The sequence below is a fragment of the Notolepis coatsorum genome (genome assembly GCF_963971535.1).
Source record: "Notolepis coatsorum genome assembly, chromosome: 16".
Classification (NCBI taxonomy): domain Eukaryota; kingdom Metazoa; phylum Chordata; class Actinopteri; order Aulopiformes; family Paralepididae; genus Notolepis; species Notolepis coatsorum.
The window spans coordinates 24,029,518-24,051,407 of NC_140180.1; the positions used below are offsets into that span (position 1 = coordinate 24,029,518).

Sequence of the window (21,890 nt, forward strand, 5' to 3'; positions counted from 1 at the left end):
AATAAACAAGAGACGTTTACTCATTACTGCATAATTAGTCCTACTTAAAGGGGCACTTCACCAAAAAACAATGCTGATTTATTTTGCACATAATCTCACACACATCACAAAACTGTAAACAAATCCTACACAACGTTTAGATGCACAAGTGGGTCAAAATAACTTGGTGGGTTTGTTTTCTTTGTAATGAAAGGTTTTCATATTTAAGAAATTGTAGTTTTTGTATTACTACCCCAGTAGTAAAGAATTGGGTCAAAAACTACACATGTGAATTTAACCTCATAGGAACCTTTGATTCTTATCAACTGTATCTGTCAGGTATACATTTACTGTGGACCACACATTCAATATCTGGATACAGGCTGGATACAGGAAGAGGGAAGACAGGTGGGGAAATGAATAGGAGGCCCTTGTCTGCTTATTTTCCCAGAGCTGGTGACGGAAGTTGCTAGAGAGTTCCACGTCTCTGTTCCTCCCTGTCTCTGGTGTCACCACTCAGGAAGATTACACAGCAAGATCTGATACATGTAGGTATTATCTTCATTTAATCAAATTGACAACATATTTGCACATTCATGACATATTGTGTGAAAGAGTATGTGTCAAATAAACGTTGACTTTGATAATGTTGATAACGTTTAATTTTCAAGTTAGTAAGTTGTTATATATATATATGTATATATGTAGTACAGTGAATAGTTGTTTTGGGGGATTCAAAGGAAAGCACTACAACCAAATATCTAACAAACTTCTGACCATATCAATAATCCATCTTCGTCACTGGGACAAAATAGAGTTCAGATGTATTACAGGTGAAATGCCCCTTTTAAGGTTCTGAGTTGTATGCATACATTTTGCAGTGGTGGATGTGATATGTAAATACCTTGACGTGCCCAGATAAGAGGTCAGAGGAGTGATATAGATTTCCTTTTCCCATCAGCGACAATCAGTAGCTAAAACCACAGGACCTAAGCGCTAGACAGGATTCTGACATTCTAGCGGTAGTTCTTCAGACTAAACCTGGCCTCACTCTCCGGAATCTGCACCTGGCTTGCTGATAACAAACTATCATTACACCTGGGTAAAACAGAGTCCATTCTCTTCGGATCAAATAACAAACTCAGCAAGACCAACGGCTTCTCAGTTACAGTGGGTGACAATATTGTCACAAGGAAAGATGAAATTACATACCTGGGTTCCATCATAGAGGAAAATCTTTCCTGCTGTGACAAAATGGCATCCAAGGTAATAAAAAAAGTCAACCAACGAACTAGATTCTTGTACCGGATCTCCTCTCTGGTAAACAAGAATACCCTGAAGACTCTGGCAGGAGCACTCATTCAAGGGTACTACGACTATGCTTGCACCTCATGGTACCAAAGCACCTCAAAGGCGCTAAAAACAAAATTACAAACATCACAAAACAAACTGGTCAGACTACTGCTTGACCTTACTCCTAGAACCCACCTCACCCCTGCCCACTTTGACTACCTAGGATGGCTTAGAGTAGACGACAGAGTACAGCAACTTGCAATGGGTCTACAAGATACACTACACCACTAAGGTACCCATGTACATGTCAAAATACTTCCCAAAGGTCAGTGAATACCACGACCACAACACCAGAGGAAGCTCAACAAATCATGTTAAACCCAGATTCGGCTCAAACAAGGGACTAAACACGTTTCGCAATTATGCCACATCAATGTGGAACGCCCTACCCAAAGCTGTAAAGGAATGTGAATCCCTACCCACATTCAAAACCGCTCTTAAAGAGCACCTACGGGAGGCTGCAATTCGAAACTGGCCACCGTAAATGTCCAAACCCCCCCACCCCCACCCCCTCCTAATAGACAGTCTCCTCCCCACCGTATGTATATTTATATTCTCTCCCCACCGTATGTATATTTCTCTCCCACCCACCCACCCACCCCCTCCTAATGTACAGTCTCCTCCCCATCATATGTATATACTCTCTGTCAGGATCTATGGGTAACAGTACTGTATATTTGCATATCGTATATGTCACAAATGTAACAGTACTATATACCTGTATGTCATGTATGTCCCTATGCCATAAATGTCATGATGTCATGTATGTTGTGTATGTAATGTCATAAATGTCACTATGAATTGAAAATGGGGGACCCTGATGTAAACAAGACAAACGTCTTTCCCTGGTCTGCATCCCCTTAACACTTTAACTGCCGAAAACGCCGGAACTCGTCATTCCCCGCCATGCTCAAGTTGCCGCGGACGCCGTAACTCGTCTTTGATATCAATATTTAAAAAATCTGTGATCGGAATCATATTTCCCCTCTGCAGCCTTGACACACAGTTCTGATCTCCTCTCAATCCTCTAGCGGTTCAAGAGCGCCATCTGGTGGCCGATCGGCAGATCGAAACCGGATGTCAACCTTTAACCCGGCAGGACTCACTCCATATGTGGTCCGGGCACTTGCTAATGTTAGAGAGACTCAGTCTTCACACAGTGAACATCGATCTGTGGAAATAACTCGAAAAAACAACATGATTTGGACGTATATACTATTATACAACCTGGAAATAGATCGGGTATTTCGACATCCCATAATGGAAAACTGTCTACTCCACGCTGATCGCCCAACGGCCCGAGGAGACTGGGGTGAGTTTTAGCGTGTAGTATTACCGTGTTCGATATAAACTGCTATGATGAACATATGACCCACATTAGATGAATGGTATAACGTTGCCCACGGAATTATAAACGCCCCCTCGCCCATCCGGTCAACATCAGATGACGTGTAGTAACTTCCAGAACCACATCCAGTTGAAATTTATTATCTGGCACAGATCGCTATCAAACTGTATTTCATCATCAATATAATGCATTTGGGGCTATCAATCACGTTCTGGAGAAAGCTGCAGAAATAGATGAAAACATACTTATACTATAGACCATATTTTAGTATGAATATGTGAATGAAAAAGTTTAACGTTCATACACCCTGAACAATACATATAGGACATTGAATGGGCCCTAATAATGGCAATCTAGCAATAGAATTTAAAAAGTTATAGCCCTGCAAAGAAGGGGAACTTCTCCATAGACAAATAGAGCTGGCAAGGGATGGTATATCATGAATTTAACCTCGGCAGTTAAAGTGTTAACAATTGTGTGTATTGAGCTGTACTGTATTGTACCCATTCTGCAATCTGTTAAATAAAGTTTTCATTCATTCATTCCATTGAAGTGATTTGGGCTCAGGCGCAGAGCTACAGCTAGCTACAGCTAGTCCCTCCTCAGCAGGGAGGTGTCAGTAGGGCACCGTGGGTCTGTCCCGTAAGAGGATTACAGGCCCTCTTGCTGTGAGGGCCCAGGAGTTGACAGGGTGTTACTTTAGAAACCTCCCGCTGATCCGGATTGGTGCAGATTGACATGGACGAGGGAGGAGAGGTGATTGACAGCCGCCTCTCTGGGCCGACCTGCTTATTACACCCGCTGCTGTCCCGCCCCCGGCAGATCAATGATGGAGATGGACACTAACAAACCGATTGGCTTCATATAGATCTGGAGACAGGTTTGGACTACTAATAGAATTGTCAGTGTGTACCTGTGTGTGTGTGTGTGTATGTGTGTGTGTGTGTGTGTGTGTGTGTGTGTGTGTGTGTGTGTGTGTGTGTGTGTGTGTGTGTGTGTGTGTGTGTGTGTGTGTGTGTGTGTTTTTCTGTGTGTGTTGGATGGGGTTGGAGGGTCTCTGGTGTGTGTGTGTGTGTGTGTGTGTGTGTGTGTGTGTGTGTGTGTGTGTGTGTGTGTGTGTGTGTGTGTGTGTGTGTGTGTGTGTGTGTGTGTGTGTGTGTGCGTGCGTGTGTGCGTGTGTGTGTGCACATATCAATGCTGCAGTCAGTGCTGACTCAGGTAAAGCATCTTTGTCTTTCACTTCTCTCTCTCTCTATGTCTCTCTCTTCTCCTTTCTTTCTCTCTGCCCTTGCCGACTCAGTCATCTCCGGTGACAGTCTCTCTGGGCAGCTGCAGACAACCATGCACAAATTCACAAGCACCTGAACTGCTTACTACCGTCACTCTGAAAGCAGCCCACTTTCTTACCTTTACTCCCTGAACCACCAGTGATACATGGTAAGACAGGTGTACACCTCCACTACACCCCTACACCTCTACTGCAGCCCTACACCCATACTACACCCCTACACCCATACTACACCCCTACACCCATACTACACCCCTACACCTTCACTACAACCCTACACCTCCACTACACCTCTACACCTCCACTACAACCCTACACCTTCACTACACCCCTACACCTTCACTACAACCCTACACCTTCACTACAACCCTACACCTCCACTACACCTCTACACCTCCACTACACCTCTACACCTTCACTACAACCCTACACCTCCACTACACCTCTACACCTTCACTACAACCCTACACCTTCACTACAACCCTACACCTTCACTACAACCCTACACCTTCACTACAACCCTACACCTTCACTACAACCCTACACCTCCACTACACCTCTACTGCACCGCTACACCATCACTACACCCCTACACCTTCACTACACCCCTACTACAACCCTACACTCCTACTACACCCCTACTACACCCCTACACTCCTACTACACCCTACACCCCTACTACACTCCTACTACACTCCTACTACACTCCTACTACACTCCTACTACACCCCTACTACACCCCTACACCCCATACTACACTCCTACTACACTCCTACTACACTCCTACTACACTCCTACTACACTCCTACTACACTCCTACTACACCCCTACTACACTCCTACTACACCCCTACTACACTCCTACTACACTCCTACTACACCCCTACACCCCTACTACACTCCTACTACACTCCTACTACACCCATACACCCCTACTACACTCCTACTACACTCCTACTAGACCCCTACACCCCTACTACACTCCTACTACACCCCTACACCCCTACTACACTCCTACTACACTCCTACTACACTCCTACTACACTCCTACTACACCCCTACACTCCTACTACACTCCTACTACACTCCTACTACACCCATACACTCCTACTACACCCCTACACTCCTACTACACCCCTACACTCCTACTACACTCCTACTACACCCCTACACTCCTACTACACCCCTACTACACTCCTACTACACCCCTACACTCCTACTACAACCCTACTACACCCCTACACCCCTACTACACCCCTACTACACTCCTACTACACCCCTACACTCCTACTACAACCCTACTACACCCCTACTACACCCCTACACTCCTACTACACCCCTACTACACTCCTACTACACCCCTACACTCCTACTACAACCCTACTACACCCCTACACTCCTACTACACTCCTACTACACTCCTACTACACTCCTACTACACCCATACACTCCTACTACACTCCTACTACACCCATACACTCCTACTACACTCCTACTACACCCATACACTCCTACTACACTCCTACTACACCCCTACACTCCTACTACACTCCTACTACACACCTACACTCCTACTACACTCCTACTACACTCCTACTACACCTCTACACTCCTACTACACCCCTACACTCCTACTACACTCCTACTACACTCCTACTACACCCTACACCCCTACTACACTCCTACTACACCCCTACACTCCTACTACACTCCTACTACACTCCTACTACACCCCTACACCCTACTACACTCCTACTACACCCCTACACCCCTACTACACTCCTACTACACCCTACACTCCTACTACACTCCTACTACACCTCTACACTCCTACTACACTCCTACTACACTCCTACTACACTCCTACTACACCCCTACTACACCCCTACTACACCCCTACTACACTCCTACTACACCCCTACTACACTCCTACTACACCCCTACTACACCCCTACTACACTCCTACTACACCCCTACTACACCCCTACTACACCCCTACTACACTCCTACTACACCCCTACTACACTCCTACTACACTCCTACTACACCCATACACTCCTACTACACCCCTACACTCCTACTACACTCCTACTACACCCCTACACTCCTACTACACACCTACACTCCTACTACACTCCTACTACACCCATACACTCCTACTACACCCCTACACTCCTACTACACTCCTACTACACCCCTACACTCCTACTACACACCTACACTCCTACTACACCCCTACTACACTCCTACTACTTATCCTTTCCCTCCCACTCTGCTATTTCTCTACTTCCTCCCTGCCACTCTTGACAAGACAATGTGTCTCATACCTATATCCACAATCTGCTCCTCTAGAACAGATTTAACCCACCCACGGCAGTTTGCTAGCAACCCGGCTAATCTCTCCTACCCTCCTACAGCCACTAATACACCTGTCACAGTACGGGGAGGCTTATGGAATTGTCAATCAGCAGTCAAGAAAGCTGACTTCATTACTGCCTACGCCCATAGTCTAAATCTGCAGCTCCTGGCTCTAACTGAGACCTGGATAACCCCCAATAACTCATCAACACCTGCAGCATTATCTACAAACTATAACTTCACTCACACACCTCGACCTTCCAGACGGGGTGGAGGCACTGGCCTCATGACATCTCCTTCATGGGCTACAAACGTAACACCACTCCCAGAACTGTCACTCTCCTCTCTCGAATATCATGCAGTATCTGTCTCTAATCCTTTCAATCTCACCATTGTTACACTCTACCGCCCTCCAGGTACACTCGATCACTTCACAGATGAGCTGGACATGCTTCTTAGCTCCTTACCGGAAGATGGTACCCCTCTCCTTCTATTGGGCGACTTCAACCTGCCTGACTCATCTCAGTCAGTCATAGTAGTCTCCCTCCTACAATCGTTTGACCTGACTCCCACTGCCATGCCTCCCACCCACAAAGCAGGCAACTCCTTGGATCTCATATTTTCCCGTAACTCCAGCATCATTAACACCACGGTAACTCCCCTACATGTATCTGACCATTCCTTCATATCCTTCTCACTAACTCTCATGCTTAACCGAAAGGTCTTCACCCCAACTCAAACAGTCTCACTCAGACGCAACCTGCCCTCCCTATCCCCCTCCACCCTCTCCTCTGACATACTATCCGCTCTACCTTTGAGTGACACCTTCTCTGCTCTCTCCACAGAGATGGCAACCTCCACCCTCCTTTCAGCCCTTGCAACCTCCTTCAACAAGCTCTGTCCCCTCGTTGAGAAACCTGCCCGCCGTTCCCCACCCAGTCCATGGCTGACAGATCCAGTGAGAGAACAAAGACAGGTCCTGAGAGCAGCTGAAAGGAAGTATAGAAAGTCACGCCTCACTGCTGACATCGACATATATCACAACCTCTTGTTAACATTCTCCAAAACCATCACTAATGCCAAAGCTTCTTTCTTCCACCATAGGATCGAGGCCTCTGCCAAGAATCTTCGCAAACTGCATGCTACCATGTCCTCCCTCCTCACTCCCCCCCCACCCCCCCCCTCCCTCATCTTTCTCTGCCGAAGACTTTGCGATCTTCTTTGAGGAAAAAGTGGAGAACATCCGCAGCTCCTTCTCCCAACCCCCACCCATTCCAAATGCTGAATCGAGAACCTCATCCTTCACTCTGTCATCTTTCTCTCCCATTACAGAAGCAGAGACCCTGACACTGGTAACGTCGAACCGTCCGACTACTTGCCAGCTGGACCAGCTACCCTCCCCACTCCTCCAGACCATAGCACCAGACATCCTCCCATTCCTAACTGCAACCATCAACTCCTCACTCAACTCGGGGGTGGTCCCCACCTCCCTAAAACAAGCCAGAGTCACGCCGCTCATAAAAAAACCAACCCTGAACCCTACCATCATAGGCAACTACCGTCCTGTCTCTCTTCTCTCCTTCCTTTCTAAAACACTTGAACGTGCTGTATCCAACCAACTTACTGCTTATCTCTTACAGAATGACCTCCTAGACCCTAATCAGTCAGGCTTCAGGACTGGTCACTCCACAGAGACAGCCCTCATTGCGGTCACAGAGGCACTTCACTTAGCAAAAGCAAAAGGCCTCTCCTCTGTCCTGATTCTCCTAGATCTATCTGCAGCCTTCGACACAGTCAACCACCAGATCCTCCTTGCGGCCCTCGCAGGAATGGGAGTGGCTGGCTCTGCGCTGACATGGCTGTCATCATACCTCAATGACCGCTCCTACCAAGTGTCATGGAGAGGGACCCTGTCGGCCACCCGCCCCCTGCGGACGGGTGTCCCCCAGGGCTCGGTTTTAGGACCCCTTCTCTTCTCCCTCTACACTAAATCACTGGGTAACATTATCACGTCTCATGGCTTCTCCTACCATTGTTATGCCGACGATACTCAACTCTTCCTCTCCTTCCCTCCCTCAGATATCCACGTCTCTGAGCGGATCTCGGCCTGTCTGTCCGACATCTCCGCCTGGATGACGTCCAACCACCTCAAACTGAACCTAAGCAAAACAGAATTGCTCCACCTGCCGGCCAAATCCTCCCCCCTAACCGACCTTTCAATCACAGTCGAGAATGCAGCTGTGACTGCGTCCCCGACCGCCAAGAACCTTGGTGTTGTCCTCGACGACCAGTTGAACTTCTCTGCTCACATCGCAGCGACGACCAGAACCTGCCGATTCCTCCTGAGCAACGTCAGAAGGATCCGCCCCTTCCTGACAAAAGAAGCCACCCAACTCCTCGTCCAATCAACAGTCATCTCCCGCCTCGACTACTGCAATGCACTGCTCGCTGGCCTCCCGGCCACTGCCACTAAGCCTCTTCAACTCATTCAGAACGCAGCGGCCCGCCTGATCTCAAACCTACCGAAGTCGGCCCATGTCACCCCACTTCTTAGGGACCTGCACTGGCTCCCCATTGCTGCACGAATCCGCTTCAAGGCCCTCGACCTAGCATACCGTGCGGCAAAGGGAACCGCTCCCGCCTACCTCCGGTCAATGGTCTCTAACTACACACCCTCAAGACCCCTACGCTCTGCATCTTCTGGCCGCCTCAGACCTACTCCTATCCAAGCTCCGGGAGGGTCATCAAAGAGAAGTCGCCTATTCTCAGTCCTTGCCCCACAATGGTGGAATGAACTACCCACCCCAGTTAGGACAGCCGAATCACGTCCAATCTTTCGCCGTCGACTAAAGACGCACTTCTTCAACCATTATCTAAAAAAAAAAAAAAAAAAAAAAAACTAACTGTACTGTCATGCACTTGTCCTAATAAACTAACCTACACTGTAGCACTCAACACTTTGATGAACATTGTTGCTCAGCTGATAGAGTTGTGCCCTTCCTGATGGCTTGTCGTACAGAACTTGTAAGTCGCTTTGGATAAAAGCGTCAGCTAAATGACTAAATGTAAATGTAAATGTACTACACTCCTACTACACCCCTACACTCCTACTACACCCCTACACTCCTACTACACTCCTACTACACTCCTACTACACCCCTACACTCCTACTACACTCCTACTACACTCCTACTACACCCCTACACTCCTACTACACTCCTACTACACTCCTACTACACTCATACTACACTCCTACTACACTCCTACTACACTCCTACTACACTCCTACTACACTCCTACTACACCCCTACTACACTCCTACTACACCCCTACTACACTCCTACTACACCCCTACTACACTCCTACTACACCCCTACTACACCCCTACTACACCCCTACTACACCCCTACTACACTCCTACTACACCCCTACTACACTCCTACTACACCCCTACTACACTCCTACTACACCCCTACTACACCCCTACTACACCCCTACTACACCCATACTACACTCCTACTACACTCCTACTACACTCCTACTACACCCCTACTACACCCCTACTACACTCCTACTACACTCCTACTACACTCCTACTACACTCCTACTACACCCCTACTACACCCCTACTACACTCCTACTACACTCCTACTACACCCCTACTACACTCCTACTACACTCCTACTACACTCCTACTACACCCCTACTACACCCCTACTACACTCCTACTACACTCCTACTACACTCCTACTACACCCCTACTACACCCCTACTACACTCCTACTACACTCCTACTACACCCCTACTACACCCCTACTACACTCCTACTACACTCCTACTACACTTCTACTACACTCCTACTACACCTCTACACTCCTACTACACTCCTACTACACTCCTACTACACTCCTCCTACACCCCTACACTCCTACTACACTCCTACTACACTCCTACTACACTCCTACTACACTCCTCCTACACTCCTACTACACCTCTACACTTCTACTACACCCCTACTACACCCCTACTACACCCCTACTACACTCCTACTACACCCCTACTACACTCCTACTACACCCCTACTACACTCCTACTACACTCCTACTACACTCCTACACTCCTACTACACCTCTACACTCCTACTACACCTCTACACTCCTACTACACTCCTACTACACTCCTACTACACTCCTACACTCCTACTACACTCCTACTACACTCCTACTACACTCCTACACTCCTACTACACCTCTACACTCCTACTACACTCCTACTACACTCCTACTACACTCCTACTACACTCCTACTACACTCCCACTACACTCCTACTACACTCCTACTACACTCCTACTACACTCCCACTACACTCCTACTACAACCTTACACTCCTACTACACCCCTACACTCCTACTACACTCCTACTACACTCCTACTACACCCCTACAATACTCCTACACTCCTACTACACTCCTACTACACCTCTACACTCCTACTACACTCCTACTACACCCCTACACCCCTACTACACTCCTACTACACCCCTACACTCCTACTACACCCCTACACTCCTACTACACCCCTACAACACTCCTACACTCCTACTACACCCCTACTACACTCCTACTACACCTCTACACTCCTACTACACTCCTACTACACTCCTACTACACTCCTACACTCCTACTACACCTCTACACTCCTACTACACCTCTACACTCCTACTACACTCCTACTACACTCCTACTACACCTCTACACTCCTACTACACTCCTACTACACTCCTACACTCCTACTACACTCCTACTACACTCCTACTACACTCCTACTACACTCCTACTACACTCCTACACTCCTACTACACCTCTACACTCCTACTACACTCCTACTACACTCCTACTACACTCCTACTACACTCCCACTACACTCCTACTACACTCCTACTACACTCCTACTACACTCCCACTACACTCCTACTACAACCTTACACTCCTACTACACCCCTACACTCCTACTACACTCCTACTACACTCCTACTACACCCCTACAACACTCCTACACTCCTACTACACCCCTACTACACTCCTACTACACCCCTACACCCCTACTACACTCCTACTACACCCCTACTACACTCCTACACTCCTACTACACCCCTACACTCCTACTACACCCCTACACTCCTACTACACCCCTACACTCCTACTACACCCCTACAACACTCCTACACTCCTACTACACCCCTACTACACTCCTACTACACCCCTACACCCCTACTACACTCCTACTACACCCCTACTACACTCCTACTACACGCCTACACTCCTACTACACCCCTACACTCCTACTACACCCCTACACTCCTACTACACCCCTACACTCCTACTACACCCATACACTCCTACTACACCCCTACTACACTCCTACACTCCTACTACACCCCTACACTCCTACTACACCCCTACACTCCTACTACACCCCTACACTCCTACTACACCCATACACTCCTACTACACCCCTACTACACTCCTACTACACCCATACACTCCTACTACACCCCTACACTCCTACTACACCCCTACACTCCTACTACACCCCTACACTCCTACTACACCCATGCACTCCTACTACACCCCTACACTCCTACTACACCCCTACACTCCTACTACACCCCTACACTCCTACTATACCCATACACTCCTACTACACTCCGACTACACCCCTACACTCCTACTACTACCCTACACTCCTACTACTACCCTACACCCCTGGGTAACACATGTTTTGACCTCTGCTTTAATACATTAAAGGGGACATGTACTGCTATTCCTAGCACTATTTGGGCAACTTTACACAATTTCTGTTAGTCTATTGAAGACATCTGTAAGGCTTTTTTCAAAAAAATGCATTGTTTTATATTTCTAATCAAGTACTCAAAACCATCATTTTCCAGCTTCAAGATTTCAGGCTGTTATGGCCTGGCTCCGCCCATAAGCACTTTGAGTGACAGTCAGTCCACACAGTCTGCGACTAGTAGACAGAGAGAGATAGAGAGAGAGAGGGGGGGGGGTGCGAGAGAGAGAGAGAGAGAGAGAGAGAGAGAGAGAGAGAGAGAGAGAGAGAGAGAGAGAGAGAGAGAAAAAAAAAGACAGGCCGTCTCTTCCTTTCGTTTTTTCTCTCCCTGCGGCAGCTTGTGGGGGGGGGGCCTCCCTTCCTCCCCTCTCCCGTGTGGCGTGGCAGGTCCCCCCCCCCCCAAGTGCTCCCTCCCTCTCTCTCTCTGTCTCCCTCTCTCTCTCTCTCTCTGTCTCTCCCTCTCTCTCCCTCTCTATCTCTCTCTCTCTCTCTCCCTCCAGAGTATGCAGAGGTGTCAGGTTTCACTGCCTCGCAGTATGAGGAAGTGGTTTTCCACTCGCTGTCTAGTCTATGTAGATTGTGGGCGGGCATTAGCTACAACCACAGAGCCAATCACATCACTGTCTTCTACCCAGAGCCTGAATGACGTGACTCAGGTCTTCAAATCAGGATGGGCTAATTTACTGGAGCAGGAAATTATCTGAGCTGAATCAGAGCAATCCGCCAATATGGTATTTAGACACTAAAACACATTGATACTAACTCCTATTACTATAATACAATGCTAGAGACTGAAAAATGACATTTATAGTACATGTCCCCTTTAATAAAAAGTAAACGAAAGACGATTCCCTGTTGTTTTCAACTTTGACCTTTTCAGCTCCAACTTCAATTCAGCTCAATGGGGGGGCAAACAAATATGCGACAGTCACAGAATGTCCTCAAAAGCAGACAAATATGTATTTGTCATAACTCTGAAATGACAGAGGGGCCATTGTGAATGTTTTGGTAACATTCTTTGTCTGCTGAGGGGGGTGAACAGCAGCCAGGAGAGTTGCAGCTCCAACCAGATCAGCTCACTCAGTTATGGTTCTACTGAGGACATGTCGGTTCTACTGAGGACATGTCGGTTCTACTGAGGACATGTTGGTTCTACTGAGGACATGTCGGTTCTACTGAGGACATGTCGGTTCTACTGAGGACATGTCGGTTCTACTGAGGACATGTCGGTTCTACTGAGGACATGTTGGTTCTACTGAGGACATGTCGGTTCTACTGAGGACATGTTGGTTCTACACACTAGAACTTTTTTTTAGCGAAGCAGTATGTTTGGTTTGTGCACCATCTAGTTCAGCATGTTTCCACTGACATTTAGGAGAACACAAAACGTTTTTTTTTAACTCAATAACCCTCAAACCAAATGCATTTGTACAAGACAGTTTGTAGTGATCTGTGGAAATAATTCATATGCTCCTTCGTTCTATATTCTTTGGCACCATGAGGCCCCCTCGTTCCAGAGGTGACAAACACAAGATCCACCAGGTCGTCAAATCCAGTCTCCTCTTCTAGACCACGTTGAAATTGGGCTGAGAATGTTGTCCTACATTTTGATTGGAGGAGATCCCCTGTCACTCACCGTGGTATGGCTTGTCTCTTTAGGACTCCGGAACACAGGAACTCTCTCGCCCTCTGTGACATCAGCTCCGGAGCCCCGCCAGGATTGGCCGAAGAGAGGTGGAGGAGGAGGGTCTTCGTGATCATCGGGATCAAGCCCAATCACGGCACTGCCACCTGTGAGCACAGCGGAGCGGAACCAAGCAATCAGGGATGGTTTGTCAAAATTGATGAACAAAAAGATCTATACCCACACACCAAGTTTATATTTAGAATGTAGCGAAAACCAGCCAATCGTCAGCTCTGATTCGGCTATGACGTTGAGACATCTCTTCTGCAGCTGCTCGACTCTACTGCTCTCTTATTGCACTCTAACGAGTAACAGTTTGTGTCTATTCTTTATGATAGGCGGTAGAACTATATCCCAGTTGTTATTTTCAGGGTAAGCATGTAGCGTAAGTCATCTCAAGCAAACCCAGATGCCTAAATCCAAGCTAGCTTTATGTTGTTGTCTGAGAGGCCCCTCCTCCATTCCCTCAGGCTTTCTCTCTCTCTCTCTCTCTCTCTCTCTCTCTCTCTCTCTCTCTCTCTCTCTCTCTCTCTCTCTCTCTCTCTCTCTCTCTCTCTCTCTCTCTCTCTCTCTCTCTCTCTCGCTCTGTCTCTCTCTCTCTGTCTTTCTCTGTGTCTCTCTCTCTCTCTCTCTCTCTCTGCGGCCTGAGGAGAAGCACACGATGGCGTAGGAGAAAAAGCAACGCTCCCATCTCTGTCTGGTATGTCGGAAATTAAAATTTCATATCACCCCAGTTGCGTTAACAGTTCTCACTAGGCCAGCTCTAAAAGCAAAGAGGACAGCCTGTGAATCCTCCCTGGTGCAGTGGAGAGAGAGAGAGAGAGAGAGAGAGAAACTGTGTCAGGCAAGCAGAGATCTTGGCCAATGATAAAAGAGGACTACCGATTAATTTGAACATCAGGACAGGATATGGCTGAAGCCTAAGCCAGGCTTCTGGTTGAGAGAGAGGAACGCGCGCTGTGTAAAAACACCACAGCTGTCTGATGAGGAGAGACACTAAGTAAACACACTTCATCTCATCCACAGAAACCAACTAATTTGGGACCTGAAATATTGATGATCTATGATCGTCAACTATCATTCTCTGGGCTGCGTCGGTTCTACTGAGGACATGTCGGTTCTACTGAGGACATGTCGGTTCTACTGAGGACATGTTGGTTCTACTGAGGACATGTCGGTTCTACTGAGGACATGTCGGTTCTACTGAGGACATGTCGGTCTGCGAGAATGTCTGAGGACATTCTCTGGGCTGCGTTTCTTCTAAGGCAGGGCAGAAATCAAGGCATTGATAGTCCCCTCCACGCTGCTCTTCCATCAGGCCCTGTGTCCCACACACAGAGCTCTTTCACAAGGCCCATGTGTCCCGTTGCACAGCCAGCAGAAGACCCAGGACCCACACATACACACACACACACACACACTGCAGGGCACATGAATAATGCATAGGGCTAATGCAGCTAGCCTCTGCCTCCAAACACCTCCTTCTGCCACTACGCCAAAACACGGGCAACAAGAAAGAGTCGAGTGGAGCGCTGAGAGAAAAGTGGAGAAAGAGAGCGAGAGAGAGAGAGAGAAAGGGGGGGTATTGAGGTGAATGGGTGAGAGGAAGACAGAGATGGGGCGGGGGGTCTACGGGGGAGGGAATGGGGAGAGAGGATGAAAAGAAATTGGCCGAGGCTGAGAAAGAGAAAAGGACAGGATATTGGAGGGGGGGGGGGGGGGGTGCAGAAAGGGGGTGGAAAGTGAGAGAGAATTTTAAAAAGGGTGAAGAGGGCACAGGCAAAGGAAGCGAGAGAATAGAGCTGTAGCAGAGAAGAGAGTGAGACGGCGAGAAGAGAAATGTTGCTATAGCTTGAAAAGACCAGTGTTGTGCCGAGAGGGGGGGGGGGGGGGGGGGGGGGGGCCTGATCAATGCAGCATTTCTGCACCGCCCAAGAACAAACATACCCCCGTGGCAGACAATGATGTATGGTCAATCGTTAAATAAATAAGAAAGGGCCTGTATTGGTAAAGTCCCGATCCGTGATCTTTTGACCGTATCAATATGGGGTAGGCTATGTTCACAGACATGAGTCATCTGATCTGTAGATGGTAAATACGCTTTAAAACCCCTGTCATAAATCAAAATATGGATCTCCTTTACTCCAATGTTACCGACATAAGCAAACCCATTAAACGCCCAAAAAACTGAAAATAAATTTTAAAACATGTAATTCATCTGTTGTCTACTGTTTCTAGAGTGTTGTCTACTGTTAGTCCTGGTTTCTAGAGTGTTGTCTACTGTTAGTCCCACAAAAGGCCTTTGCTTTTTGGACAGGCTGCTTTTGTATATAAGAATTTGTTCTTAATTGCTTGCCTGGATAAATAAAGGTTAAATAAAATAAAAATAGTCCTGGTCTCTAGAGCGTCCATCTACTGTTAGTCCTGGTCTCTAGAGTCAGTCACAGATTTGGATCACAGATTGGGCCTTTAACACTTCCACAGACTTATCTCCTTCCCTGCTGAATGCGACAGATCACTAAGACGTGTTTTTTTTAATAATAGAAAAGATTGTTTTGTACCAGACTCTCTCTCTCTCTCTCTCTCTCTCTCTCTCTCTCTCTCTCTCTCTCTCTATCTCTCTCTCTCATTCCTTTTCAATCTCTCTAGTACTTGCAGCCAAAAGCTTTGCACAGAGTTGTTAAAGGATAACTCCACTTTTTTTTTTAAATTAGCTTATTTAACATCTTCCCTGGAGTTAGACAAGAAGATGCATACCTTTTTTGTCTCTGTGCGTGCATTTTAGCTTTGGGAATAGACGCTCCGTTAGCATAGCTTAGCTTCATCACTGGAAGTGAGGCAGGACAGTAGCCTTACAGTGCCTTACAGTGTATTGCAAGGTCTGACATTGACCAAACTTGATATGCATGACCTTGGTGGGCTCTAGGTCAACTCCTGAAAAGGGGGTCAATGTCAGACCTTGCAATCAAAAGTTAGGGGCGCACTGAAATTATGGCAAGGGTTATTAGCCCCCTAACTTTTGATTGCAAAGTCTGACATTGACCCCCTTTTCAGGAGTTGACCTAGAGCCCACCAAGGTCATGCATATCAAGTTTGGTCAATGTCAGACCTTGCAATACACTGTAAGGCACTGTAAGGCTACTGTCCTCCCCCACTTCCAGTGATGAAGCTAAGCTATGCTAACGGAGCGTCTATTCCCAAAGCTAAAATGCACGCACAGAGACAAAAAAGGTATGCATCTTCTTGTCTAACTCCAGGGAAGATGTTAAATAAGCTAATTTAAAAAAAAAAAGTGGAGTTATCCTTTAAGCATGGGAAGCTTTCCTCTTTTATTTACTCTCTCTCTCTCTCTCTCTCTCTCTCTCTCTCTCTCTCTCTCTCTCTCTCCCTATCTCTTTCTCTCTCCCTCCCTCTCCCTCTCTCTCTCTCTCTCTCTATATATATAATACACACACACACACACACACACACACACACACACACACACACACACACACACACACATATATATAATACTGTATATATTCACTCTTGTTCTCACTCCTGATCTTGGAGCAGTTTCCCCCACATTCTCATTGTGTGTGTGTGTGTGTGTGTGTGTGTGTGTGTGTGTGTGTGTGTGTGTGTGTGTGTGTGTGTGTGTGTGTGTGTGTGTGTGTGCTCTTGTTTCAAGGCGTCCAGCTGTTATGAGCACGTACAGTTCATAGAAATACTGAGACCCCCCCCCCCTTCACTCTCGCTCTCTTTGGGGGTTGAAAGGTGGTGTTGAATTGGCCATGTCCGCTGTCTATGGGCAGCCAGCTGGACAGAGAACAGTTTTCTATCCAATTAGCGGAACTGGGCCAGAGTAGGCCGGACTGGGCCTAACTGTGCTAGTTCACAGAGTCCACTGCAACATGAGAGCTAAGCAGCATGGGAGAAAATAATATCGCCATATTCAGATATAGATATATACTGTATAATATATTGTGATATCAGTGTTAGGCCAACCGATGTTCAACATGTTGGACAGTAGTAGTTTGATGGTAGTAAGTGTGATACAGTATCAAAATGAAACTCTCACTCTCACTAATTTATACAACACAATTGACCTATCTCAAATCCTTGATCCTCCAATCACAACTGTTGCTTCTTGTCCGAGGGAAGCAACAGTTGCGATTGGAGGATCAAGAAAAGAGGGCAGGGTTTGCGATAGGTCAATAGTGTATCACGATTCACAATGTGTAAATGACACATGACAAAATGATAAATATCTACAATATTGCCACACAGTACTACAAAGCTCAACAGGACAGCTGGACATAAAATCAATGGTCTGTCCTGCCCTGTCCTACTGACTGACAAGAATTGATCCCTTTCACTACCACACTACAGAAGGTTAACCTTTCACTACCACACTACAGACGGTTAACCTTTCACTACAGAAGGGGACATGGGCTGGGATTCTTGCTTGGTCAAGCAAAAAGGTGAAATGGTGAGGTTATGGAACCGCCTGGTCCAGCTGCCAAATGGCAGGGTGACTAAAAAGATTTTTAATTGGGACAGAGCACACGGTCATCCCTGATCAAGAGTGATGTCTATGATTTTTTCTTCTACTGACTTGAGTATGATTTTTATGAACAATTTGCAGTGTAAGGTTCACATAATTAAAACAAAATTATCAACAATCCATCAGGATAAGTGGAAGGTGGAGATTTTGAAAAAACCTAAACTTAGAAAATATATTGCAATTAAAAATTAGTATTTTACTGAACCTTATGTAATGTTAAACTTAAAGAGAAGACAGAGGTCTCTGTGTGCCCAGTTGAGGTCTGGCACCCTGCCATTGGCTGTGGAAGTGGGTAGATTCCAGGGTAAACCTGAGGAGGAGCGGTTGTGTGTTCTGTGTGATTTGGGAGTGGTGGAGGATGAATATCATTTTGTTTTTTATTGCCCTTTGTACACCACTTTGAGGAGGGCTTTATTTGAAAAAATTCAAATTGTAAACCCAGATTTGTTTTGGCAGTCTGAGAGCTGTATGTTGAGTTGTTTTTTTGTGGAGGACATCTTCGGTTTTGCAGGATTTTTGGAGAAGGCATGGCACCTGAGACAAAACACACTATCCTATATAATTGTATTTGAATTCACCTTGTTTTTCTGTTTATTTACATTGAGTACAGCTTGTGTTATATTACGTTTTATTGTATTTTCTTGTATTTTTTTTTTATGGCCATCTTGGTCTATGTCATTTGTTAAGTAATTGGTAAAGTATATTATTATATACTTATTGTTATGTGTCTTGTAAGCCCATATGGGCTGGGCATACATCTGTATGTAAGACACGAAAATAAAAAATATCAAATCAAATCAAAAAACCACACTACAGAAGGTTAACCTTTCACTACCACACTACAGACGGTTAACCTTTCACTACCACACTACAGAAGGTTAACCTTTCACTACCACACTACAGAAGGTTAACCTTTCACTACCACACTACAGACGGTTAACCTTTCACTACCACACTACAGACGGTTAACCTTTCACTACCACACTACAGAAGGTTAACCTTTCACTACCACACTACAGAAGGTTAACCTTTCACTACCACACTACGTAAGGGATAATGTATGCCTACGAGGTCATTGTCGCAAAATAATTGACCGACACGGAGTTTAAAATACCGAGCCGCCTCGGCGAGGTGTTTTAAACGTCAGTGAAGGTCAATTATTTTGCGACAATGACCGAGTAGGCTATACATTATCCCGCTTATTACATGGCTAACTTACTAACAATATACCTAATTCATTTGACAAATCGCAGTTGTTCTGTGGCTCTGTCAGCCCAAATAAAGTGATTATTATTATCGCGGGCAGCCCGGCAGGTGTGTCTGATTGGCTGCACTGAAACAGTGTGTGTCAGTGGGGCTTGATTACTCCAGCTGCGAAAAACAATAATCACCGGTGGTTATCGAAAAATAATTCACCGCTGTCGGGGGCTATTGACCAATCACAAGCAAGCATTTCGGCGAATGTGAAAACGCCATGTAATAAAGAAGGTTAACCTTTCACTACCACACTACAGACGGTTAACCTTCTGTATTGTCGCTGTGAAAGGGTTAACTATTTGGTAGTGTGGCAGTGAAAGGGTTAACATTCTGTATTGTCGCAGTGAAAGGGTTAACCATTTGGTAGTGTGTTAGTGAAAGGGTTAAGACGAGCCTGGTAAGGTTTTTGCCACTTGTCTCTGTCCACACTGTGCCAACTGAAGATCAGACTACTTACTGCTGCAGGACGTTAAAGGGGAACACCACCCAAATTAAGAATTCCAATATGTTATTTCCATGGCCTACGAAAGTTCAATCAATATTTGTGAAAATGAGTGACTCTCTCCCAAAGCTAAGAACCACAGAGATAAGACTGAAAGGTCATCAGGTACAAAGTCTGGAGCTGCTCTGTTGAAAATGAATGGGAGCCCTATTTAAACTAAAGGATCCACAGCATGTATGCTTGATTCTTTCTGTAGTGTTCTCAGTTCTGAAACAGGAAATGCAACCATATACTAAGAACATTCCCCTCTCTCTGTGCTCTCGATGTCATCTATAGATTCTATACCATCTTTCCCAATTCAGCTCCAGACTTTATACTTGATGACATTACACATTTGAGTTTTAGAACTCTAGTTTTTGGATTAGGGAGTGAGTTTTTTGTGTTCACTAATATTTTTGGAATGTCTTAGACCATAGGAGTTGGCCTAAGTCATGTATGGATTCTTAAATTGGGAATAGTTCCCATTTAAGACGATTAATTGTCCAGTTTGTTTGTCGATTGATATGCCCCCCCCCCCCACGCTGAACAAGCTATTTCGTGAAAAATAAGCACATAGGCACAGTGGTATTCCTAGCTTATATGCGCATAATTAACACTACATCGAACAAATCCTGTATTAAACAAATACGTGTACTAAACAATTGCATTTCAAACAACAGACTGTATCTTCATCTTACTGTATATTGTATCTTCATTTTACTGTATCTGTATCTTACTGTATGTGTATCTTCATCTTACTGTATCTCTATCTTCATCTTACTGTATCTGTATCTTCATCTTACTGTATCTGACTGAGTGACTGTACACAGCTGCCACCTAAAGCCTGAACTTTCTTGCCTTCCTTGAAGAAAAGTCAGTGATTTCACACAAACCAGAAAAGAAATAGAGCAATAGTCTACAGTATTATGAATGAACTGTGGTTTATTTGGTAGCATTTCGAATTGACAGATTAAATGTTACGAATTTCATTATCGAGGTGTGCGATTATGATAATAGATTCCTGAATCCCCCGCCCTGTGTCGTACTGAGTCTAAGTGGTAGATTTCAGGGGTTCCTGCTGTGTGATTGCATGTGGGAAACGCGTTTTTATTATTATAATTGTTTTTACAGATTTGTCGTTCAAATCAACAGATCGACGAATCGACAAAGCCCTACGACTATTCGCTGATGTGACGGATCATACTGGGTCTGCGTTGTGTTTGATGTTAAATGAGAATGTCGCGAGGGGGAGTCGAACAGGGGGCTCCCGCGTGACTGTGGACCCCACGGACTTCCCTGTTACACTGACTAAAACTGTCTTTAGTCAAGGAAGGCCCTGATACGCCTCAAATTCTGTCTCCCCGCCCTCCCCTCCTCCGGCTGAGCGTCCACACGTCAGACACAGCTGCAACGCAGGAGCTTGGGGAGCAGCAGCAGGGGATCTGTGCAAACAAATATATATATATATATATCTGACACACAGTCGCGGCAAAAGCTGGACAGAGTGGCTCTGACACAAATAGGTATTTGAATAGTCTTTCGTAATTTTTTTTTTTTTTTAAGTGATATTTCCTTGAGTGTAAACACATAACCCCTACCCCCCCCCCACACACACACACACACACCTAACCCCTACTTGCTCCCGACGAGCAGGTTGGCACCTTGCATGGTTGCCTCTGCCGCCTGTGTGTGATTGTGTGAGTGAATGGGTGAATGTGAGGAACAAAATTGTAAAGCGCTTTGG

General features: G+C 46.1%; 1 protein-coding gene across 1 annotated transcript in view; it reads right to left on the reverse strand.

Annotated features, from left to right (window-relative positions):
• Positions 1 to 13,936, reverse strand: part of frmpd1b (FERM and PDZ domain containing 1b) — a gene marked incomplete at both ends in the record, with an annotated part of 52,931 nt that extends 38,995 nt beyond the window's left edge. The window contains one exon of the mRNA XM_084331988.1: positions 13,812 to 13,936. Within this exon, the coding sequence (XP_084188114.1) occupies positions 13,812 to 13,936 (125 nt within the window). The remainder of the gene's footprint in view (positions 1 to 13,811) is intronic.
• Positions 13,937 to 21,890: the final 7,954 nt, after the last annotated feature.